The sequence below is a fragment of the Marmota monax genome, unplaced genomic scaffold (genome assembly GCF_021218885.2).
Source record: "Marmota monax isolate L192 unplaced genomic scaffold, Marmota_monax_Labrador192_F-V1.1 WCK01_AAM20220418_F8-fsc00006, whole genome shotgun sequence".
NCBI lineage: Eukaryota > Metazoa > Chordata > Mammalia > Rodentia > Sciuridae > Marmota > Marmota monax.
The window spans coordinates 17,321,022-17,345,740 of record NW_026693712.1 but is presented as its reverse complement, the minus strand read 5'-3'; the positions used below and the strand labels follow the sequence as shown (position 1 = coordinate 17,345,740).

General features: G+C 42.6%; 5 protein-coding genes across 5 annotated transcripts; all 5 read left to right on the top strand.

The window, feature by feature from the left end:
• The first annotated feature begins 3 nt into the window (after positions 1–3).
• LOC131424788 (protocadherin gamma-A8-like) lies at positions 4–5,058 on the top strand. Its single transcript, XM_058584380.1, has 2 exons — positions 4–2,421; positions 4,867–5,058. The coding sequence occupies exons 1-2, from the start codon at positions 4–6 to the stop codon at positions 5,056–5,058; spliced, it is 2,610 nt and encodes an 869-aa protein (XP_058440363.1).
• A 91-nt stretch (positions 5,059–5,149) lies between these two features.
• On the top strand, positions 5,150–9,926 carry LOC131424787 (protocadherin gamma-B5-like). The gene is made up of 2 exons (XM_058584379.1): positions 5,150–7,555; positions 9,768–9,926. Exons 1-2 carry the CDS (start codon positions 5,150–5,152, stop codon positions 9,924–9,926), a joined length of 2,565 nt encoding a protein of 854 aa, XP_058440362.1.
• Positions 9,927–9,958: 32 nt separating this feature from the next.
• LOC131424786 (protocadherin gamma-A9-like) lies at positions 9,959–15,044 on the top strand. The gene is made up of 2 exons (XM_058584378.1): positions 9,959–12,382; positions 14,757–15,044. The coding sequence occupies exons 1-2, from the start codon at positions 9,959–9,961 to the stop codon at positions 15,042–15,044; spliced, it is 2,712 nt and encodes a 903-aa protein (XP_058440361.1).
• An 11-nt stretch (positions 15,045–15,055) lies between these two features.
• On the top strand, positions 15,056–17,506 carry LOC131424785 (protocadherin gamma-B6). Its single transcript, XM_058584377.1, has one exon. The coding sequence runs from the start codon at positions 15,056–15,058 to the stop codon at positions 17,504–17,506; it is 2,451 nt and encodes an 816-aa protein (XP_058440360.1).
• A 1,744-nt stretch (positions 17,507–19,250) lies between these two features.
• Positions 19,251–24,101, top strand: LOC131424770 (protocadherin gamma-A10). The gene has a single exon (XM_058584272.1). It carries the CDS (start codon positions 20,440–20,442, stop codon positions 22,894–22,896), a length of 2,457 nt encoding a protein of 818 aa, XP_058440255.1. The 5' UTR covers positions 19,251–20,439; the 3' UTR covers positions 22,897–24,101.
• Positions 24,102–24,719: the final 618 nt, after the last annotated feature.

Genomic DNA, 24,719 nt, shown 5'->3' with positions numbered 1-24,719 from the left:
ACAATGGCGATTCCAAAGAATCACCAAGGACGTGGCGAGCTGGTCCTGCTGTGCACACTCCTGGCGATATTGTGGGAGCTCGGGACAGCACTGATTAGCTACTCGGTTCCAGAAGAGGTGGACAAAGGCATCTTGGTGGGCAACATCTCCAAGGACCTGAGACTGGAACCCTGGGAACTGGCAGATCGCGGAGTCCGAATTGTCTCCAGAGGTAGGACGCAGCTTTTCTCTCTGAATCCACAAAGCGGCAGCCTAATCACTGCGGGCAGAATAGACCGGGAGGAGCTCTGCGCCCAGAGCGCACGGTGTCTTGTAAATATTAACATCCTCGTTGAGGATGGAGGAGAACTCTTTGGGGTAGAAATAGAAATAACTGATATTAACGATAATAACCCAAAATTCCATGTTGACGATCTGGAAGTAAAAATTAATGAAATCGCTGCTCCTGGAGCTCGGTACCCACTCCCAGAAGCCATTGACCCGGATGTGGGCGTGAACTCCCTGCAGAGCTACCAGCTCACCCCCAGTCACCACTTCTCCCTGGACGTGCAAACGCGAGACGATGGAACCTTAAACCCGGAGCTGGTGCTGGAGCACACTCTGGACCGAGAGGAAGAGGCTGTTCACCACCTGGTCCTCACCGCCTCGGATGGCGGCGACCCACGTCGCTCTAGCACAGTGCGCATCCAGGTGACAGTGCTGGATACAAACGACAATGCCCCAGTGTTTGCTCAACCGATTTACAGAGCCAAAGTCCTTGAGAACGTGCCACCAGGCACCCTATTGCTTACAGTAAGAGCTAGCGACCCGGATGAGGGAGCCAACGGAAAAGTGGCATATAAATTCCGGAAAATCAATGAAAAACAATCTCCCATATTCCAGCTTAATGAAAATACTGGGGAGATATTTGTAGCAAAAAGTCTAGATTATGAAGAATGTTCATTTTATGAAATGGAAATACAGGCTGAAGATGTGGGAGCACTTCTCGGGAGGACCAAAGTGCTAATTATGGTGGAAGATGTAAATGATAATAGACCCGAAGTGATCATCACGTCTTTGTTTAACCCAGTATTGGAAAATTCTCTTCCTGGTACGGTAATTGCCTTCTTGAATGTGCATGACCAAGACTCTGGAAAGAATGGGCAAGTTGTTTGTTACACACATGATAATTTACCTTTTAAATTAGAAAAGTCAATAGATAATTATTATAGATTGGTTACGTGGAAATATTTGGACCGAGAAAAAGAGTCTACTTACAATATCACAGTGACAGCATCAGACCTAGGATCCCCACCTCTGTCTACTGAAACTTATATCACCCTGACTGTGGCAGACACCAACGACAATGCACCCATTTTCCCTCATGCCTCCTACTCAGCTTATATTCCAGAGAACAATCTGAAAGGAGCCTCTATTTTCTCATTGACTGCACATGACCCTGACAGCCAGGAAAATGCACAGGTCACTTATTCTGTGACTGAAGACACCATCCAGGGAGCACCCTTGTCCTCCTATGTCTCCATCAACTCCAACACTGGTGTCCTGTATGCATTGCGCTCCTTTGATTATGAGCAGATCCAAGACTTGCAGTTACTGGTAATTGCCAGTGACAGTGGAGACCCATCACTTAGCAGCAATGTGTCACTAAGCCTATATGTGCTAGACCAGAATGACAACGTGCCTGAGATCCTGTACCCAACCCTCCCCACTGATGGCTCCACTGGTGTGGAGCTGGCTCCCCGCTCAGCAGAGCCTGGATATCTGGTGACCAAAGTGGTGGCAGTGGACAGAGACTCAGGACAGAATGCCTGGCTGTCCTACCGCCTGCTCAAGGCCAGTGAGCCAGGACTCTTCTCAGTGGGGCTGCACACTGGTGAGGTGCGCACAGCAAGAGTCCTGCTGGATAGAGATGCATTCAAGCAGAGTCTCATAGTAACTGTCCAGGACCATGGCCAGCCTCCCCTCTCAGCCACAGTCACACTTACTGTGGCAGTGGCCAACAGCATCCCTGAAGTCTTGGCAGACTTGAGCAGCATCAGGACGCCTGGGGTCTCAGATGATTCAGACCTCACACTCCACCTGGTGGTGGCAGTGGCTGTTGTCTCCTGTGTCTTCCTTGCTTTTGTCATTGTGCTGCTGGCACTCAGACTTCAGCGTTGGCAAAAGTCTCGAATGCTCCAGGCCTCTGGAGGTGGACTGACAGGTGTGCACCCCTCACAATTTGTGGGCATTGATGGGACACAAGCTTTTCTTCAGACCTATTCCCACAAGGTCTCCCTCACTGCAGGCTCTCAAACAAGCCATGTTATCTTTCCTCAGCCTAACTATGCAGATATGCTCATTAGCCAAGAGAGCTATGAGAAAAATGATTCTTTGTTAACATCCATAGATTTTCATGAGTGTAAAGATGAAGTTGCTCAGGTGAGTTCAGTTCTTTTTTTACTTTTATATTTCAAAAGAATTTTATTTTATCTAAATGTATGCATTTTGAGATGTTTTGAAGATGGTTGAAGGTAATTTTTAAGGCATGCCACCAAGTTTGGGGTATGTGGTGATATTACAAAATTGAACTCTGAGGCTTGGATATGGATTAGTGGTAGAGTATTTGTCTAGCCTCTATGAGGCCTCAGGTTCTTCATTCCCAACATCACACACACACACACACACACACAAAATTGAACTTGAACGTCATAGGTTGTTTCATTTGCTTTCAATTGTTCAACCTTCATTTGCTTTCAATTGTTCAATCTTTTTATTCCTTTCACTATATTACTCCTATTATCACTCATTCAGTTAAGAATTAGTTAGCCACCTACACACAGTTAATATATTCTAAGATATATTATATATAATGATTGTCTTTAGCCTATACCTAGACTCTTGAATATTTATTCACTTTAAATATCTTTTGAACTCTGATTCTGCATCTGGGCCCATCAAAGCTTTACTACTTCTTACTGTATTTAAAACATAAACACATCTGACAGGGTAGATCTTGGTGGGAGGTAAGACTGATTCATAAATGTTAAGTGTTTGGTAATAGTCACCCTTTCCTGAGTCTATACCAATGGAAATATGGAATCTAAAGCCTGGGATGAGCCTTTTCCAAAAGTGAAAGAACAAAAAGTGAAAGCATCAAAATCAAATCTGAAATAAAACATTCCTTTAAACTACAGAGAGTGGATTTTGTAAAATACAGAAGAACATATTTCAATAGAGTTCCAAAGAGCTTTTTAGGTTGTATTTCCATATAAAATGATGGAAATTTTTAAAAATTTTAAAAACAAAACTTTCTTGTACACAAATTAAAAATGATTCCATCTGGACTAAACATCTTCTATATTCCTTCTTATAGCATCCAAAAAAAAAAAAAAAAAACACCTATGCCCTGATTTGATCAAAAGATGTAGATGTGATGAATCTTTTTTTTTTTTTTTTGAAGTGCTGGAGATTAAACCAGATCCTTGTACATGCTACAAAAGAGCTCTACATCCCCAGCCCAAGATAAATCTTTTGTTATTGTTATTTAAAAAGCTATTTTCCTATGGTTATGCAGCGTTCCATCCTGTGTCACATATATATCAAGGTGGGAGTTAACTTCCTACTCTCTGTAGCATCTGGGTCCACAGTGATTTCATGAGACAACTATATTACTGACATTTTGCAATTTAATAGAGGGTAAGGAAAGTTGTCCTTATAGAAAAAAACCTTTGCTTTCCTTAAAGATGTTGTTTTAAAACATTGAACAAAGGGAGTAAAAGGTTAGAAAAATGTCACTAATTTCAGTAAATTTATGTAAATAAACTTACCATGAATTAAATTTCTCCAATTCTGAAATAATTACTTTAGTATAATGCAGGTACATAGATAGGGAAATAATGCAGTCTGTTAGAATATCCCTTTGTGACTTTATAATGCAGAATAGTTCCCTCAGTAAATTTTAATAATGAATTAATGGCCCATCCAAGTGGTGCATGCCTGCAATCCCAGTTGCTCAGGAGGCTGAGGCAAAAGGCCTGCAAGTTTGAGGCCAGCCTCGGCAAATTAGTAAGACTTTGTCTCAAAATAAAAAATAAAAATAGGGGTGGGGTTGTGGCTCAGAGGTAGAGTGCTCACCTAGCATGTGTGAGGAACTGGGTTTGATCCTTAGCATCACATAAAAATAAAATAGAGATTGTGTCCACCTATAATTAAAAAATAAATGTTTTAAAAATAAAAATAGCTGGATGTAGCTCAGTGATAGAGGATCCCTGAGTTTAATCTCTAGTGCCCCCCAAAACAAATGAATCACAACTTTGCAAAATTAGTTTTCAAAAGTATTGCTATTCCTGAATATATATATATATATATATATATATATATATATAAAATATGAAACAGTACCAATTGCCTAAAATGGAGAATCATGGGAATCGATGCAAGAAGAAAAAAAATAGTTTCAACATATTATAGCTACAAAAGAAAAATGAATTTGTAAAATCAGTAGACTTTAAAGTCTGAGGGCAAGATCCCTGCCTTATTCATTATTGTATTGTAACTCACAAGGGCAATACTTGGCTTTAGATAAGAATTCAATATATGTGGAATGATCTAAGAATGGAGATATACAATGTGCTGCTTCCAACCATTTGAAAACAAGAGGAAAGATACTTGAAAGAGGGCTTTACAATATGTGGTAAATATATTGACATAAATGGCTGGGGTTGTGGCTCAGTGGTAGAGCGCCTGCCTAGCACGTGTGGGTTAGATCCTCGGCACCACATAAAAATAAATAAACAAAATAAAAATATTATATGTGTGTATACGTATATATACATAAAAAATGGCTTATTTAGACAGACTACTGGTTAAACTGAAACAGCACAGGCTGCAGTTTCACCCTGTGGACTCTGGGCGCCGCTGTTGTCCAAAGAGGAGAGCTTGGAGCTCACCATCTCCTCGCGCAACCGCAGCGCGCTTTCCAGAGCAGCTCTATGTGACTCTTCAGTGCCAGCCATTACACCGCTACTTCCCACGGAAAAAGAAGAGTATTTTTTTCTGGACTGGATCTGGAACTAAGTCCTTTCGGAGCTCCGAATATCTGCATTACGGAGATCATTCGTACTCCAGAGTCTCCTGACTGGTGAGCAAGCAGAGGGGAGCAAGAGGGATGGGGAGCGGCACTGCGGAGAGGGGCCAGACTCACAGGCGGCCAGTGCTCCTTCCCTTCCTACTGTCTTTGTTCTGCCGGGCGCTCTCTGAGCAGATCCGCTACAGGATTCCCGAGGAAATGCCCATGGGCTCGGTAGTGGGAAACCTCGCCAAGGACCTAGGGTTCCATGTCCTGGAGTTACCGACTCGAAAACTGCATATCAGTTCAGAGAAGTCTTACTTCACTGTGAGCTCAGAGACAGGGGAACTGCTTGTGAGCGGCAGGCTAGACAGGGAGCAGATATGCGGGAGGCAGCCAGTTTGTGCTCTGGATTTTGAGGCTGTTGCTGAAAATCTATTGAACTTTTACCACGTGAGTGTGGAGATCGAGGACATTAATGATCACGCGCCAAAATTTGCGTATGTTTTCTTTGATCTGCAAATAAGTGAGTCTGCTCAGCCAGGCACACGATTTATATTAGAAGTAGCAGAAGATGCAGATATTGCATTAAACTCTCTACAGAATTATAAACTCTCTCCAAGTCCTAATTTCTCACTGATAAATAAAGAGAAACAAGATGGTAGTAAATACCCGGAAATGATATTGGAGAAAACCTTAGACCGGGAACAACAGAGTTTCCATCGTTTAATCCTGACTGCCTTGGACGGTGGAAATCCACCCCTAAGTGGCACCACTGAACTACGGATTCAGGTCACTGATGCCAATGACAATCCCCCTGTATTCAACCAAGAAGTGTACAGAGTCAGCCTTCGGGAAAATGTGCCTCCAGGCACCGCTGTACTGCAAGTGTCAGCCATCGACCAGGATGAGGGAATCAACTCAGAAATTACTTATTCTTTCTACAGAACTGGGCAAGTCTTTAGTATAAATTCAAAGAGTGGGGAAATTACGACTCAAAAGGTACTGGATTTTGAAGACACTAAAGAATATTCTCTCTTAGTAGAAGGGCGGGATGGTGGAGGACTGGTCTCACAATGTACTGTTGAAATTAACATTCAAGATGAAAATGACAATAGCCCAGAAGTTACATTTCATTCTCTGCTTGAAATGATTTTAGAAAATGCAGTACCTGGAACACTAATTGCTTTGATCAAAATCCATGATCAAGATTCTGGGGAAAATGGGGAGGTTAATTGTCGATTAGAAGGTGAAGTCCCATTTAAAATAATCTCTTCATCTAAAAATTCTTATAAGTTGGTAACGGACAGGAACTTGGACCGAGAGCTGACCCCGGAGTACAATGTCACCATCACTGCCATTGACAGGGGCAAACCGCCCCTTTCCTCCAGCATATTGGTCACTTTAAACATTGGAGACGTCAATGATAATGCTCCAATTTTCCACCAGGCCTCCTATGTAGTCTATGTAGCAGAAAACAACCCTCCTGGAGCCTCCATCGCTCAAGTCAGCGCCTCCGACCCAGACTTGGGGCCCAACGGCCAAGTCTCCTACTCCATCGCGGCCAGTGACCTGGAGCCTCGGGCATTGTTATCCTACGTGTCTGTGAGCGAACAGAGCGGCGTGGTGTTCGCACAGCGAGCCTTCGACCACGAGCAGCTGCGATCCTTTGAGCTGATTCTGCAGGCTCGTGACCATGGTTCGCCCGCGCTCAGCGCCAACGTGAGCCTGCGCGTGTTGGTAGGCGACCGCAACGACAACGCGCCGCGGGTGCTCTACCCCGCGCTGGCGCCCGATGGCTCAGCGCTCTTCGACACTGTGCCGCGCGCCGCGGAGCCCGGCTACCTGGTCACCAAGGTGGTGGCGGTGGACGCTGACTCTGGACACAATGCCTGGTTGTCCTACCACGTGCTGCAGGCCAGCGACCCCGGACTCTTCAGCCTGGGGCTACGCACTGGCGAGGTGCGCACTGCTCGCGCCTTGGGCGACAGGGACGCAGCCCGCCAGCGCCTGTTGGTCGCTGTGCGTGATGGTGGCCAGCCGCCTCTTTCGGCCACCGCCACGCTGCATCTGGTCTTCGCGGACAGCCTGCAGGAGGCACTGCCAGACCTCAGTGACCGCCCTTTGCCCCCTGACCCGCAGGCGGAGCTACAGTTCTACCTGGTGGTGGCCTTGGCCTTGATCTCAGTGCTCTTCCTCCTGGCAGTGATTTTGGCTATTGCCCTGCGCCTGAGGCACTCCTCCAGCAATGAGTCTTGGGGCTGCTTTCAACCTGGAATGTGCGCCAAGCCTGGACCTGTGATTCAGCCCAACTATAGTGAGGGAACTCTGCCTTACTCCTATAATCTCTGCGTTGCACATACGGGAAAGACAGAGTTTAATTTCCTACAAAGTAATGATCCACTGAGTTTAGGACAAAACATACTCTGTAGTGAGTCACCAGGAACTTTGTTTCCACTTTGTAATTCCAGTGAGTCAACTTGCCATCCTGAAGCTCTAGCACCGGTGAGTTCCATTTAAGTTTTTAAAACTTTTCATCATCCATCCATTTTCTGTATTAACATGGAAATACTGTATATTTTCAGATCTATTGAGTTGTCTTTGGAAGTTATAATTTCTGTTCCTCAAAGAAATTGTGAAGAATTGAATTATGGGTGGTTGAGTTATGAGTGCTTATAAAATATAATACAGATTCCAGGGAATATTAAAAGGTTACAGGATTTACAAAGTATGAGAGTGAGCTCTTAATAATTTGGCAAAAAGATTGGACATAGTTTCTCACTTCTGTCAAAGCTAATAATGTTTACCCATTGATTGTCATCCTTTAGCATATATTTAAATATTATGTAAATATGAAATTTAGAGTAGAAAATCATTTAATTCATTCTTTTTTTCTAAATTTTTTTAGTTGTAGATGGACACAACATCTTTATTTTATTTATTTATTTGTTTGTTTATTTATTTATGTGGTGCTGGGGATCAAACCCAGTGCCTCATCCCTGCGAGGCAATTGCTCTACCTCTGAGCCACAACCACAGACCCTAATTCATTCTTTAAAGACACAGCTAATGATATCTTCCTTTGCCAAGTTTACTGAAAGATTCCATTCCTTTGTATTGTTTATTTCTCATGTCTAGTTCCTTTATATTTATGGTTCTTTGACTTCACATTAAATGCATGAAAAATGCTACATGTGTTTGTGTGTATGAAAGAGACTCACTTAAATCATAAGCTCCAAGTCATTAAATTCTTTCAGATTTTGTTGGATGCAAAATCCTAAGGAAAAAAAATGTACTTCCTTGTTAGAGTACTTGCCTAGCATACATGAGGCCCTGGGTTTGATTCCCAGCACCACAAAAAGAAAAAGAAAAAAAAGTGTAATGTCTAGATGGAGGATGGAAATGGAAACTGGCTCTATCCTATGTGTTCGTTTGAATCTTCCAAATGCCATATCTGTATATGTATCATGTATTCACATAGAAAGCTAAACTTTTTTGAAATAGAAGAAAAGTTTGAATAATCGCAAAAATGTGGATCTTAAAAACCACAGTCCTGGGGCTGGGGATATGGCTCAAGCAGTAGTGCGTTCGCCTGGCATGCCTGCGGCTGGGGTTCGATCCTCAGCACCACATACAAAGATGTGCCCGCCGAAAACCTAAAAAATAAATATTAAAAAAAACACAATCCTATTAAACTTTAGCAATATTAGGGAAAAAATCTATAATTATTGCCTAGTGAAAATTATTTTTATGCTGGGTATGGTTTTTCATACCTGTGATCACAGGTAGTCAGCAAGCTGAGCCATAGAATCACAAATACAAGGTCAACCTTAGCAACTTAGCACTATCTTGTCTCAAAATAACAAATAACCAGGGTAAATAAATGATTTGATATGAAAAAAATAAAAGGGGCTGGAGATGTAGCTCAGTGGTAAAAGCATCTCTGGGTTCAATCCTCAGTACCACCCCCCCAAAAAAAAAATGTTTTCATGACACAAGTTTTAGAAGAAGCTTTTCTTCAGGAACTTTACCATCAACCTAAATTAACTTTATAAAATAATTTCAATGTGATTAATCAGTTCATATATATTCATTCAATATAATGATATGATATACATCTATAAATAGATAACACAAGTTTAAAATTAAGAAAAATATGAATATATGAACATATTTCCAAAGAGAACTACATATCATTACTTCTGCAGACTAACAGATATATAGAAAATAAATTAAGAATCATAAAAAATAAACTACAAGAATTTACATATCTATATTGTGTGTAGAATTCTACCAAAAACAAAGAAAGTTAGGTTGATACTAATATTTTTTAAAAGCTGGTGATTTTATACTTAATGAAATTTCATTCCATTTCATTTACAACTCAAATAACACAAATGGTAATGCTTTTCAAATGTGAATGCTAGAAACAATTTCAAAAGTCCAAAATCAAATGAGAAAAGAGAATTCTTAGACTATGATTAAATTTTGCATATCTCGCGGTGCCCGGGGGCACACGCCTGCAGTCCTAGATACTCTGGAAGCTAAGGCAGCAGTATCACATGAGCCCAAAAGGAATTCAAGACCAGTCTGAGCAATACGGCAAGAACATATCTCAAAAATAAAGGAATATTTTAAAGTTGAATATCTCGGTGTAGTAACGAGTTAGGACTCTGAGCGCCGCTGTTCGCCAACTTTGGAAACTCCGCTCCTTTCAGATCTTTACACAAAGCCCCGCCTATCCCACAAACTGGCTCCCGAGCTGCAACGAAACTCAATCTCTTATTTCGGGGGCACTCCGGCATTCTCCTGAGGAAAAAGATCACCAGATGGTGGAGGAGGAAGAGAAGAATCTAATGCGTCAGTGTACACGGTAAGCATTCTGAGAGAATTCAGTAGCAAGGCAACAATGGCAGCTCCAACCAAACGCCAGCCTTGCAGAAGACTGGTCCTGCTGTGCGTGCTCCTGAGGACGCTGTGGGAGGCCAGGGCCAGTCAAATCCGCTACTCGGTGCCCGAGGAAAGAGAAAAGGGCTATAATGTGGGGAATATCTCCAAGGACTTGGGACTGGAAACCCGGGAGCTGGCAGATCGCGGAGTCCGAATTGTCTCCAGAGGTAGGACGCAGCTTTTCTCTTTGAATCCACAAAGCGGCAGCTTAATCACTGCGGGCAGGATAGACCGGGAGGAGCTCTGCGCCCAGAGCGCACGGTGTCTGGTGCACTTTAAAGTCTTGGTTGAAGACAGCGTAAAACTTTACGGAATAGAAATAGAAGTGCGTGATATCAACGACAATGCACCAAAATTTGAGGCTGAAAATCTGGAAGTAAAAATTAATGAACTTGCTGCTCCTGGAGCTCGGTACCCACTCCCAGAAGCCATTGACCCGGATGTGGGCGTGAACTCCCTGCAGAGCTACCAGCTCACCCCCAGTCACCACTTCTCCCTGGACGTGCAAACTCGAGACGATGGAACCTTAAACCCGGAGCTGGTGCTGGAGCACACTCTGGACCGAGAGGAAGAGGCTGTTCACCACCTGGTCCTCACCGCCTCGGATGGCGGCGACCCACGTCGCTCTAGCACAGTGCGCATCCAGGTGACAGTGCTGGATACAAACGACAATGCCCCAGTGTTTGCTCAACCGATTTACAGAGCCAAAGTCCTTGAGAACGTGCCACCAGGCACCCTATTGCTTACAGTAAGAGCTAGCGACCCGGATGAGGGAGCCAACGGAAAAGTGACATATAAATTCCGGAAAATCAATGAAAAACAATCTCCCATATTCCAGCTTAATGAAAATACTGGGGAAATATTTGTAGCAAAAAGTCTAGATTATGAAGAATGTTCATTTTATGAAATGGAAATACAGGCTGAAGATGGTGGTGGATTGAAAGGGCGAACCAAAGTGCTAATTATGGTGGAAGATGTAAATGACAATAGACCCGAAGTGACCATTACATCTCTATTTAGTCCAGTGAGGGAAGATGCTCTTCAGGGAACAGTTATCGTTCTTTTCAATGCACACGACCAAGATTCTGGGAAGAATGGTCAGGTTTTCTGTTCCATCCAGGAGAATCTGCCTTTTAAATTAGAAAATTCAATAGAAGATTATTACAGGTTGTTGACAGCCCAAATTCTTGATAGAGAAAAAGCCTCTGAGTATAACATCACAGTGACAGCCACAGACAGAGGAATGCCACCCCTATCTACGGAAATTCACATCACCCTGTATGTGACTGATATCAACGACAATCCACCTGCCTTTTCTCAAGCCTCCTATTCTATCTACCTTCCGGAAAACAACCTCAGAGGCACCTCCATCTTCTCAGTAACTGCCCAAGACCCTGATAACAATGAAAATGCTAGGGTTACATACTCCTTGGTGGAGGATACCATCCAGGGAGCTCCTCTCTCTTCCTATGTATCCATTAACTCTGAAACTGGTGTGTTGTATGCACTGAGATCATTTGACTATGAGCAGTTTCGAAATCTTCCAATACAGGTAAGGGCAAGTGACAACGGGAACCCACCACTCAGCAGTAACGCATCACTGAGCCTTTTTGTGCTGGACCAGAATGATAACACCCCTGAGATCCTGTACCCCACCCTCCCCACTGATGGTTCCACTGGGGTAGAGCTGGCACCCCGCTCTGCAGAGCCTGGATACCTTGTGACCAAGGTGGTAGCAGTGGACAGAGACTCAGGACAGAATGCTTGGCTGTCTTACCACCTGCTCAAAGCTAGTGAGGCAGGGCTCTTCTCTGTGGGGCTGCACACAGGTGAGGTGCGTACAGCAAGGGCTCTTCTGGATAGAGATGCTATAAAGCAGAGCCTTGTGGTGGCTGTGCAGGACCATGGCCAGCCACCTCTCTCAGCCACTGTCACATTCACTGTGGCTGTGGCTGAGAGTATCCCCAATATCCTGGCTGACCTGGGCAGCATGGAGATCCCTGCAGATTCCAGAGATTCCGACCTCACGCTCTACCTGGTCGTGGCAGTGGCTGCTGTCTCCTGCGTCTTCCTCACCTTTGTCCTTATTCTGCTGGGGCTCAAGTTTCGGCGATGGCATTCCTTGCATCTGCTACAGGCTGAAAATGGTGGGTTGACTGGTCTGCCCACCTCACACTTTGTGGACGTGGAGGGGGTGCAGGCTTTCCTGCAGACCTGTTCCCAGGAGTTTTCTCTCACAGCTGACTCTAGAAAGAGCCACATTATCTTTCCCCAACCCAACTATGCAGACATGCTCATCAGCCAGGAGAGCTGTGAGAAAAAGGAGACTTTGTGCCATTCACTTGATTCCAAGTTTCCTATAGAAGACACTCCTTTGGTTCCCGTGAGTTGGATTTTTTTTTTTCTTTACTGTCTGTAACTACTTTCTCATTAACTGTTCTTATTTGAGGTAGCACAGATTGATATTAATGTTTCTCACCCTTTATATTTTCACTGAGCATGATTTTGCCCAACCATATAAAGGAGGCATTAATTGGTTGCATCATTGATGTAATTTTCACTTTTTCATAATAATTATCCTAGTATCAAAGAAACCGTTCTTCATGGGGCAGCTGTCATTGGCCTGCAGGGGTGTGGGCTATTGAGGTGATATTGCTTGATTGGTTATAATAGTTCACTACTAATTCTCTAGCTGGATTTCTCTTCCTGAAATTTATTAAGTATTTTCATCTCCAGTGTCCCCATTGTGAAAACCTTATCCCTAAAACCATTTCTACTGTGATACTATGTTGTAAAGGTAAATTAATTAATTTTCTTGGAGGAAACAGCTGAAATCCCAGGTTTACTGCTTCCACTCTTCTTTTTCTATGATGGGAAACCACCCCCATTGAGCTGTTGTTTTTTAGATCATAAGTGTGTAGAGAATGTATTTAAAGATCTTTTCTGAGGAAGATCCAAACTTCAGTTATTTATTTCCAAACCATAACAAAGCATTTTTTTATTCCTTTAATGGTGAAAATTGTGTCATCCTCTATTCTATATACTCAAATAATTTCTTAATGCTATAGAGTCAAATTATGAAGAGTAGTTTGACACTCTTCTTTCCTATAGTATATGCTTGCTCAAGAGAAGTTTCTAACTGAACACAGTGAAATGACCAAGTAAAAGGAATTAAAAAGTATTCTTCAGCTCTATCTAACTTCTGGCTTAATTCTCCAAACTTTAAGACTAGAAGTGAACCTGAATAGGGGATATAAGTTAGAAAAATATTCTCAGAAAATGCTAGGGAGATTCTAGAAATATTTTACTGGGTTTTAGCTATAAGGAAACGAACATATTATTTAGTATAATTTTAAACATAATGTCAACTTTCAAGTAGTAAATCACATTCAGGAGACTATTTGAAAATGAACTTTGAAATGGACTCAAGATTCTATTCTAAATATGTGATCCATAAATACATAGATAACTGCTACTATTTCTATGGAATTAGAGAACCATTTTTGTCTCTGTAATGAATTTTTCAAATTTCTATTGTTTCCTAAGAAGAAAGTAACTAATATGCTAGAAATCCATAACAACATACAGACATTTTAATTATTTCACTTTTTTCCTTCACCTACTAAAGAAAAGTCAAACGTCATTCAGGTCATATTTTTAACCATGGAATAGGAAAATCATCCCCTTAATTTTCTGATAGGCCACAAAGCAACTCTTAGCTAATAAAAAAAAGATATTGACATAATTCCTTGCATCTTATCACATCATAATGGAATGAAATTAGAAATCAACACAACAAAACCCTACAGAAACTATATAAACCCATGGAATTGAACAATACACTTCTGAATAGTGAATGAATGACAGAAGAAATCAAATGAGAAATTAAATTTCCATCTGGGGGTAGCCTTGATATCAAGTGCTCATCAATATTTTAAAATGTGTGTTGTCAGATGTGGTGGTACAGGCCTGTAATCCTATGATTTAGGAGTCTGAGGCAGAAGGATCACAAATTCAAGACCAGCCTCAGCAATTTAGTGAGATGTATCTCAAAATAAAAAATAAAAGGGGCTGGGATGTAGCTCTGTTGTAGAGCACCCCTGGATTCAATCCTTGATACAAAAAATAAAGAAATAAAATGCATGTTTACTTGAGAAAATACAATAACAGATATATTGATATATATATCATGGTAGGTAACTACTCTTCTGTGCCACAAATATGTCACCTGCCTTGTAAAACAGAAGATAAGGCTCACCAGATAGATGACTACTAGGCAGAGAATGGAAAATGCTGAATTCTAGTTTTCTTAAACTAGACTAGTTACTTAAACTAGACTAGTTTTGTTGAAGTAGACTAGTTTTCTTGCACTAGATTAATTCACTTATGATTTATTTCCATCTATAATCTAGTAACAGCTTGAGAACATAATAGGCTGAAAGATAACAATTCTCAAATGTAATGCCTCATCTAGAAGAAATGACGTCTAGAAGAAATGCTAATTGAAATGACGTTTGGGATTTACTTTAGAGTAATTGGGGAGTGAAGTATATATTTACAAAAGATTGGCCTCAATGTTAATCTTTGTTGAAACTGGATGATAGGTATATATGAAAGTCCACAATATAATACATAATACTACCTGTTGTATAAGTTTGAAAGTATTCGGAATAAATTGATTTAAAACACTAAATATGTAAGTATACAATGTAATAGCTGCGTTTTCAAAAAGAAACGCACATATTTTGGAAATAAAGAATTCAAAAGAAGACAGTCTGCAGTTCCAAATGCAGCCTCTGGGCGCCGCTGTCGGCCAGTGCAGAGCAAGCTCCAACGCCCGGGATCCCTCAATCTCTTGCCTGGGATTTCCTGCGCAGCCACCAACACACAGAAGCAACCCCTCTCACTCCTGGAGAATACACGCACAGATTCCCATCCCCGAAACTGGGCTCCGCCTGTCCTGGACCGAATACTCTTCCAGCGTGGTAGATAACTTCCTCTCCCAGCTGCGAAGTGGGGGATCCAGTGAAAAAACACCCGAGTAAGTGAGTGAGTGATGGGAGGGAGCTGCGCGCAGAGGCGACGCGCCGGCCGCGGGCAGGTACTGTTTCCCTGGCTGTTGCCTTTGTTCTATTCGGCACTCGGAGAGCCGATCCGCTACTCCATTCCCGAGGAGCTGGCCAAGGGCTCGGTGGTGGGGAACCTCGCCAAGGATCTGGGGCTCAGTGTCCTGGATGTGTCAGCTCGGAAGCTGCGAGTTAGCGCAGAGAAGCTGCACTTCAATGTAGACGCGCAGAGTGGGGACTTGCTTGTGAAGGACCGAATAGACCGGGAGCAGATATGCAAAGAGAGGAGAAGATGTGAGCTGCAGTTGGAAGCTGTGGTGGAAAATCCTTTAAATATTTTTCATGTCGTTGTGACGATTGAGGATATTAATGACCATGCTCCTCAATTCGATAAAAAGAAAATAGACTTAGAAATTTTTGAGTCTGTATCCACTGGTGCACGGATATCCCTTGACCCTGCCACTGACCCCGATATAAACTTTAACTCAATTAAAGATTATCAGATAAACCCTAATCCTTATTTCTCATTAATAGTTAGAGTTAATTCTGATGGTGGCAAATATCCAGAATTATCTCTGGAGAAACTCCTAGACAGGGAAGAGCAGAGGTTACATCGCTTGATATTGACTGCCTTGGATGGAGGAGACCCGCCGCGAAGTGCCACCGCTCAAATAGAAATCTTTGTAAAGGACACTAATGACAATCCCCCAGTGTTCAGTAAAGATGAATATAGAATCAGTCTTAGTGAAAATCTGCCCCCAGGGTCCTCCGTGTTGCAAGTGACAGCCACTGATGCGGATGAGGGGGTAAATGCAGAAATAAACTACCACTTCCGGAGCACCGCCCAGAGCACAAGACACATGTTCTCATTGGATGAGAAAACAGGTATGATTAAGAATAACCAATCACTGGATTTTGAAGATGTAGAGAGATACACCATGGAAGTGGAAGCAAAGGACGGCGGTGGCCTTTCTACCCAATGTAAAGTAATCATAGAAATCCTAGATGAAAACGACAACAGTCCAGAAATCATCATCACTTCTCTGTCTGATCAGATTTTGGAGGATTCCCCTCCAGGAATGGTTATTGCCCTTTTCAAAACACGGGACCGGGATTTTGGAGGAAATGGAGAAGTCACATGTGATATAGAAAGAGACCTTCCTTTCAAGATCTATTCTTCTTCTAATAACTATTACAAGCTGGTGACTGATGGAGTCCTAGATCGAGAGCAGGATCCAGAATACAATGTCACCATCATCGCCACCGACGGGGGCAAGCCTCCCCTTTCTTCAAGTGTAAATATCACCCTGCACATCATTGACGTCAACGACAACGCTCCGGTTTTCCAGCAGGCGTCTTACGTGGTTCACGTGGCTGAGAACAACCCGCCAGGGGCCTCAATAGCTCAAGTCAGCGCCTCAGATCCCGACTTAGGTCCCAACGGCCAAGTCTCCTACTCCATCGCGGCCAGCGACCTGGAGCCTCGGGCATTGTTATCCTACGTGTCTGTGAGCGAACAGAGCGGCGTGGTGTTCGCACAGCGAGCCTTCGACCACGAGCAGCTGCGTTCTTTTGAGCTGATTCTGCAGGCTCGTGACCATGGTTCGCCCGCGCTCAGCGCCAACGTGAGCCTGCGCGTGTTGGTAGGCGACCGCAACGACAACGCGCCGCGGGTGCTCTACCCCGCGCTGGCGCCCGATGGCTCCGCGCTCTTCGACACCGTGCCGCGCGCCGCGGAGCCCGGCTACCTGATCACCAAGGTGGTGGCGGTGGACGCGGACTCGGGACACAATGCTTGGCTATCCTACCACGTGCTGCAGGCCAGTGATCCCGGACTCTTCAGCCTGGGCCTGCGCACTGGCGAGGTGCGCACGGCTCGCGCCTTGGGCGACAGGGACGCGGCCCGCCAGCGCCTGTTGGTCGCTGTGCGTGATGGTGGCCAGCCGCCTCTTTCGGCCACCGCCACGCTGCATCTGGTCTTCGCGGACAGCCTGCAGGAGGTACTGCCAGACCTCAGTGACCGCCCTGTGCCCCCTGACCCCCAGGCGGAGCTACAGTTCTACCTGGTGGTGGCCTTGGCCTTGATCTCAGTGCTCTTCCTTCTGGCTGTGATTCTGGCCATTGCCCTGCGCCTGCGATCTTCTTTGAGTCCAACTGAGTGGGGTTGTTTTCAGCAAGGTCTCTGCTCCAAGTCCGAACCTAGAGTTCCCTTCAACTACAGCGAAGGAACTTTGCCTTATTCCTACAATCTGTGTGTTGCGCATATGGGAACGACAGAGTTTAATTTCCTAAAAAGTACTTCACCCTTGCATTCCGCCCAAGATGTAGTTGGCGGTAATTCCCCTGGGGCCTTAATTCCAGTTCCTGTTGAGGATAATTTGACTTCACATCCTGAGACTCTAACACCGGTGAGTTTCACATTTGTGTCTTTAATGTCCTAGTTTTTCATTTTCACATCTAGGATCATATTTGAAAAATCTCTAGCTTATATCATCTTATCGTCTCTGTTTACCTTTTGACAATTATATCTTTTAAGACTTATTTGGTTTATAAGTCACTCTATCATATATATATATATATTTCCATCCCCATACTGGAGATAATCTCGTGGAACTCTGATTAGCAAACAGAAGCAGTACTCTTGGCTTGTAACCAAATAAATAACCCATCTATACAAATTTGCTATTTAAAAGTAAATTTTTCCATATTCTGTAATGTTTCAGTGCTTGAAAATATTCAGGTATACATCAAATTTTAGAACAGGTGTTGCTTTTCTGGAACCATTTATTGCAAATAATCTTGTAGGTGACTATTGATGTCTCTCTTCATTTATTCTAATATTTTTTTCCAACTGTAAGCATCTGAGGGACAATAGCCAGCAGATAACTGAACTCTCTAAAATTATATGCAAAGTTATAAATGTCTTCATTTTTCTTGGGAGGACATTCAAAGCTTTGTTCATATTTCTAAGATTTCTATGCCCCCCCAAAAACTTAACTATCATAGAGGGATATTTCTCTTCTACTTTTGGTCCTGCTGTATTTCTTCCATAATTATGGTCTTTAGCTTTTCTTGGAGCCCAAATTGTACTCTTTCTCAATCTCTTTTTTCTTACATTGCAAAATAAAGAAATTTCCAAGGAAGAGCTGGGTATGATGAGGAATGCTTGAAATCCTAGCCAATCAGGAGGCTGAGGCAGGAGGATCACAAATCTGAGGTCAGCCTGGGCAATTTAAAATTGATGATGATAATAATAATAATAATGGGCTGGGAATGTAGCTCAGGGGTGAAGTTCCCTTCAGTTCAATCCCCAGTACTGAAAAAGAATGAGAAGGAAAAAGGAAGGAAAAGAAAAAGAATACATAGAAAGAAATTTCTAAGAAAGCAAATGAAATGCTATTATTACATTTTGGTCTCAGTCTCTGTCTCTGAATTAAGAACTTTGAGGGGGGGGGGGAGACAAAATCTATTCTGAAGAGGTCCATACTTGGGGATGTAGTAACATAAATAACATAAATATCTTTGAGCAACTTGTTTTCTGTATGAAAGAAGTGAGTCACTAAGTTCTTCACATTTGAGGAAAAAAACTGCTGCTGGGTTTGGGGGCATGCACAATTGAAAATATATGAACCACTTTCTTTGGGGTTCCATATGAACTGCCTAAGAGAAGAAATTATTTATACTAACACCAATGCCATTATGAAACGGATCATTTAGCGTAAATATTTATTTGTTAAAAACCTACATAGAGGGCTGGGATGGTGACTCAGTGCTAAAGTGCATGTGTGAAGCACTGGGCTCGATACTGAGCACCACATATAAACAAATGAATAAAATAAAGGTTCATCAACATCTAAAAAATAAAAATAAAAAATAAATAAAAATTTAAAAATCCTATATCAGAGCTGAGTATGTTAACTCACATCTGTAACTCCAGTGATTCGGGAGGCTTATGTAAAAGGATTGCAAGTTTAAAGAGAGTCTGAGCAACTTAGGAAGACCCTGTCTCAAAATAAAATAAAGAGGACTGGAGGTATGGCTCAGTGGTTGAGACTCTCTGAGTTAAATCCCGAGAGAGAGAGAGAGAGAGAGAGAGAGAGAGAGAGAGAGAGAAGAAGGAGGAGGAGGAGGAGGAGGAGGAGGAGGAGGAGGAGGAGGAGGAGGAGGAGGAGGAGGAGAAGGAGAAGAATGTTAGAGTCTTAAACAAGTCAAAATAACACCTGGCATTTTGCCAGGGGAATGTTAAAGTTCCTAAACAAGTCTGGATGGTGCCTGGCAAAATGCCAGAGGGAGTGGTTTGAGAAGTAACAAAAGCGAGCCATTAAGTGTGGAGATTCCTGATTGGTTGACTGCTGTATCTAGTTTATGCTAATTAGATAAGCTGTGTGAAATGTATAAATACTGCTCCTGTCCTGCAATAAACAGCTTCCACTCCTGCTGTATCAACGTACACAAGTTGTTCGTCACCCCCTGGTTATTCTGCTGCAGCCGGACTGCGGCAGAAGAAGAAGAAGAAGAGGAGGAGGAGGAGGAGGAGGAGGAGAAGAAAGAGAAACAAGGAGAATTTTTGGCAACCTCTCACACAGTCTTAAGCTAAACAAATTAACTAAATCTAAAATTTTAAAAATAACTTTCAAAGTCAATTATCTCACAAGAAGTATAATAGTCTTTATATGCATGTGTACTAAACATAATTGAACCATTTAAGTCACAACTTCAAGTAAAATTATAAGATTTTTCTGAATGTAACTGATTTCATAAGACATTAAAAAGCATTATTTACATTTTGAAGTGGGTATATACCTTACATTTTTTAAAAATGGGATAATGTGTTGCAACTATATATTAGCCAAACATCGTATAATATGCTATAGTATTTTCATTCCACTTTATCTCACCCCCATTAAGAAATCTATAAATAGAGATTGATTAAAGATATAAGCGGAGCAGAAATAGAGCACTTGTCTAGTATGTAAATCCTGTGTTCGAGTCCATGGGCGGGGTGGGGGGCAGCGGGAAATGATACCAACAGAAAAACCAAAGAATAAAAGAATCAATATATCCAACAGAGATACAGTAGCGTTTGCTAATATGTACACTAGTGGGTGCAGTAACTTCTTAGGACTCTGAGCGCCGCTGTTCACCTATTTGGAGAGAATCACAGCAAGCACTCAGTCGGTATTCTCACATCGCCAACTGCACAAAGCCCCACAATTCCTACAAACTGGCTCCTGGGCTGCAACAGAAACTCACTCCGGAATTTAAGGTGCGCAGGCTACAGAGAATCCCTGCCGTCACAGAAAGAACAAGGAACCAGTTGAAATATACAGAGGGTCCCGGGAGGACTTCAGGAGAATTTCGTAACCAGAGAACAATGGCTGCTGTGAGGAAGCTCTCCGACCACACCAAGCTGGTCCTCCTCTGCCTTTACCTGCAGATGCCCTGGGAGTCCGGAGCCCGGCAGATCCGCTATTCCGTTCCTGAGGAATTAGAGAAAGGCTCTTTCGTGGGTAACATCTCCAAGGACCTGGGACTGGAGCCCCGGGAGCTAGCGGAGCGCGGAGTCCGCATCGTCTCCAGAGGTAGGACGCAGCTTTTCTCTTTGAACCCGCGAAGCGGCAGCTTGGTCACCGCAGGCAGGATAGACCGGGAGGAACTGTGTGCTCAGAGCGCACGGTGTTTGGTGAATTTTAACATCCTTTTGGAAGATAGGGTGAAACTTTTCGGGATAGAAATAGAAGTAACGGATATCAATGATAATGCCCCAAAATTCCAAGCAGAAAATCTGGACGTAAAGATTAATGAAAACGTCGCTCCAGGAATGTGTTTTCCTCTCCCGGAAGCTATTGATCCGGATGTGGGCGTGAACTCACTGCAGAGCTACCAGCTCAGCCCCAATAAGCATTTCTCACTAGGAGTTCAGAGTCGTGCCAATGGCGTCAAGTACCCAGAGCTGGTGCTGGAGCACGCCCTAGATCGAGAAGAAGAGGCCATTCACCATATGGTTCTCACTGCTTCTGACGGAGGTAACCCTCTCAGATCAGGCACTGTCCTCGTCACTGTGACTGTATTTGATGCAAATGACAACGCACCGGTATTCACTTTGCCAGAGTATCGATTAAATGTTCCAGAGAATTTGCCTGTAGGCACTCAGTTGCTAACGGTCACCGCCACTGACAAGGATGAAGGAGCCAATGGAGAAGTAACCTATTCCTTTCGAAAATTACCTGACATACAATTGTCGAAATTCCAACTAAACAAAAATACTGGGGAAATTAAAATATCTGAAATTTTAGATTATGAAGAAACAAGCTTCTATGAAATAGAAGTACAGGCAGAAGATGGAGGAGCATATATTGCAACTGCAAAAGTGTTGATTACCATAGAAGATATAAATGACAACAGTCCAGAGGTGACCATCACATCTCTGTTTAGTCCAGTGACTGAAGATTCACCTCTAGGAACTGTCATAGCCCTTTTAAACGTGCATGATTTAGATTCTGGGCAGAATGGAGAGGTAACCTGTTCCATCTCAAGTAATCTACCATTTAAGTTAGAAAAGTCTATTGACAGTTATTACAGCTTGGTGACACACAGAGCCCTTGACAGGGAACAGGTATCCTTTTACAACATCACAGTAACAGCCACAGATGGTGGGAGTCCACCTCTGTCAACTGAAACTCACTTTACCCTGCAAGTGGCAGATATCAACGACAACCCACCAACCTTCTCTCACATTTCCTACTTTACCTATATCCCAGAGAACAACCCTATGGGTGCCTCCATCTTTTCAGTGACAGCCCTTGATCCAGACAGCAAAGAGAATGCCCAGGTCATTTACTCTCTGACTGAAGACACCATCCAAGGGGCACCACTATCCTCCTTTGTATCTATTAATTCAGACACTGGCATCCTGTATGCACTACGATCCTTTGACTATGAGCAATTTCGTGAGCTGAAGATGCAAGTGATTGCCAGTGACAGTGGGAACCCACCACTCAGCAGCAATGTGTCTCTGAGCCTATTCGTGCTGGACATGAATGACAATACTCCTGAGATCCTGTACCCTACCCTTCCCACTGATGGCTCCACTGGGGTAGAGCTGGCACCCCGCTCTGCAGAGCCTGGATACCTAGTGACCAAAGTGGTGGCAGTGGACAGAGACTCAGGACAGAATGCCTGGCTGTCCTACCGCCTGCTCAAGGCCAGTGAGCCAGGGCTTTTTGTGGTGGGGCTGCATACTGGTGAGGTGCGCACAGCAAGGGCCCTGCTAGACAGAGATGCTCTCAAGCAGAGCCTTGTGGTGGTTGTGCAGGACCATGGCCAGCCACCACTCTCATCCACCATCACCCTCACTGTGGCTGTAGCTGACAGCATTCCAGATGTTTTGGCTGACTTAAGCAGCCTTGAACCCCCACATGACCATGATGCTTCAGGCCTTACTCTCTACCTGGTGGTGGCCTTAGCTGCTGTCTCCTGTCTTTTTCTCACCTTCATCATCCTGCTGCTGGCACTCAGACTTTGGCGTTGGCACAAGTCTCACCTGCTCCAGACGGCAGGTGGAGGGTTAGCAGGTGTGCATACCTCTCACTTTGTGGATGTGGATGGGGTGCGCACTTTCCTGCAGACCTATTCCCATGAGGTCTCCCTGACTGCAGACTCACGGAAGAGCCACATTATCTTTCCCCAGCCCAACTATGCAGACACGCTTATCAGCCAGGAGAGCTGTGAGAAAAAGGATCCTTTGTCTTTGTTAGATGATTCAAAGTTTCCTATAGAAGATACTCCTTTGGTTCCAGTGAGTTCTATTTTTACTTTTGCTTTCCTTTAAGCAATTATGATTGGTTTTACCTTTAGGTTTTCAGTACAGTGATGTAAAATTTAAATCTTTATTTTAATTACTTTTCTCTCAGATTCAGTGACACTGGTCTCTTGCTAAAACATTAAAAGTAGAATTTGATGAGTAAGACTCATCAGCAAAGACTCAAAGTGTCATAAGTTTGTTATGATTAGCTTTGCAGGAACTTAAATTTTATAGTGTTGTTGAGTATAATACTGAAAATTTCTAAGACAGACTTCTATACAAAATGCTTTTCAATTTGTGTGTTTTCCTCAGTGGACAGAAGCTGAAAACCTGGCTCTTTAGACAACTCAAGCTCTTGATTTGTATGCAGGTCTGGTAAAAATAGGTAAATGTCAGAAACAAATGCATTACCCTAACTGGAAACACAAGCCAAGCCCAAGGTTATTCAGCATTGTTCTTCTCAGGGAGAAGGACAATGTGCCTTTGCAATTATGTTTTCCAAACTATACTTGTAGTAACAGTTATAGTTGAATACAGTCCTTAAAGATTTAAAGTTTTCTTAATATTCAGTTAAAATTCATAACAATGTGTGTTTAGGTTTTTCCAACTAAAATCAAACCTGTTAAGACTTTGGCATCTTTTTGCATTTGATTCTCTAATTTCATGTTGCTGTGTGGAAGATATACCTCTTAATTTGACTCTCCTTACTCAAGAGGGATTCTAAAGAGTCTATAGTGGGTTAAATAGAGAAGAGTTGTGGTTCTATTCTCTTTTCTTTTTAAAATTAGACATCCCAATCATTAAGGGTAAAACTAAATATGGTTTGAGGAGAGATAAATTTGTACATGTTCCCAAGAACAGGAGTAAAAGCTATGTTGACAAGGGTATTTCATTAACAAGGTAGGACTTGTTAATGTAGAGGAAGTTAAACATACCTGAAACTCTGAAACAAATTCAGAGTCAAAATAAGAGTAAAGAAAGAAATGTCATTTTTTTTCAGGATACCAGAAAATAAGCAAAGAAGTACACAAAATTCTTCCAAACAAATGATCAGGGGCTGGGGATGTGGCTCAAGCAGTAGCGCGCTCGCCTGGCATGCGTGCGGCCCGGGTTCGATCCTCAGCACCACATACAAACAAAGATGTTGTGTCCGCCGAGAACTAAAATAAATAAATAAATAAATATTTAAAAAAAAAAAAAAAAAAAAAAAAAAAAAAAAAAAAAAAAAAAAAAACAAATGATCAGTGGATGAATTAATTAGCACATTTAAATCAGTGATATAAGCTGGGTGTGATAATACATGCCTCTAATCCCAGTGACTCCGGAGATTGAGGGATAAAGGCCAGCCTCAGCAATTTAGTGAGACCCTAAGCAACTTAGTATCTATCTCAAAAATAAATAAATGAATAGGACTGGGATGTAGCTCAGGGTATAGCACTCCTGGTTTCAACCCCAACTATAAAACAAAACAAAGATAATGATGTATTTTGTTTACTCTCTTTAATTACTAATACTCTGCTAACTTGATGTCATAAAAATCAGAATGTTCTAAAATGTCTCAACTATTTATGAGACCATGACTTTTTTGTGTCAATCAGCATTTGGTTAATTATAGGTCTGTGGGAAGCTGAGCACACTCTCTAGGGTAATAATTATTAACTGTGAAATCATTGAAACTATTAAGTTTCTGTCCATGGGAGTCAAATTACTATGCATCCATCTAAGTAATTCTACCATTTTGAAAAAATACAGGTTGAAAATACATTTTTGACATTGTATCTATTATAAGCAAAATTTTTTAATATAATTATTTTTAAAGCAATACAGAATATCCTAGATGATTGCCAATG

Excerpts from the sequence above, each read along its gene's own strand:
- LOC131424788 (XM_058584380.1), top strand. The coding sequence starts at position 4 with ATGGCGATTCCAAAGAATCACCAAGGACGTGGCGAGCTGGTCCTGCTG. Across the intron at positions 2,422-4,866 it reads GTAAAGATGAAGTTGCTCAG|GCTGCAGTTTCACCCTGTGG; the intron begins GTGAGTTCAGTT and ends GAAACAGCACAG.
- LOC131424787 (XM_058584379.1), top strand. The coding sequence starts at position 5,150 with ATGGGGAGCGGCACTGCGGAGAGGGGCCAGACTCACAGGCGGCCAGTG. Across the intron at positions 7,556-9,767 it reads ATCCTGAAGCTCTAGCACCG|ATCTTTACACAAAGCCCCGC; the intron begins GTGAGTTCCATT and ends CGCTCCTTTCAG.
- LOC131424786 (XM_058584378.1), top strand. The coding sequence starts at position 9,959 with ATGGCAGCTCCAACCAAACGCCAGCCTTGCAGAAGACTGGTCCTGCTG. Across the intron at positions 12,383-14,756 it reads AAGACACTCCTTTGGTTCCC|AATTCAAAAGAAGACAGTCT; the intron begins GTGAGTTGGATT and ends TTGGAAATAAAG.
- LOC131424785 (XM_058584377.1), top strand. The coding sequence starts at position 15,056 with ATGGGAGGGAGCTGCGCGCAGAGGCGACGCGCCGGCCGCGGGCAGGTA.
- LOC131424770 (XM_058584272.1), top strand. The coding sequence starts at position 20,440 with ATGGCTGCTGTGAGGAAGCTCTCCGACCACACCAAGCTGGTCCTCCTC.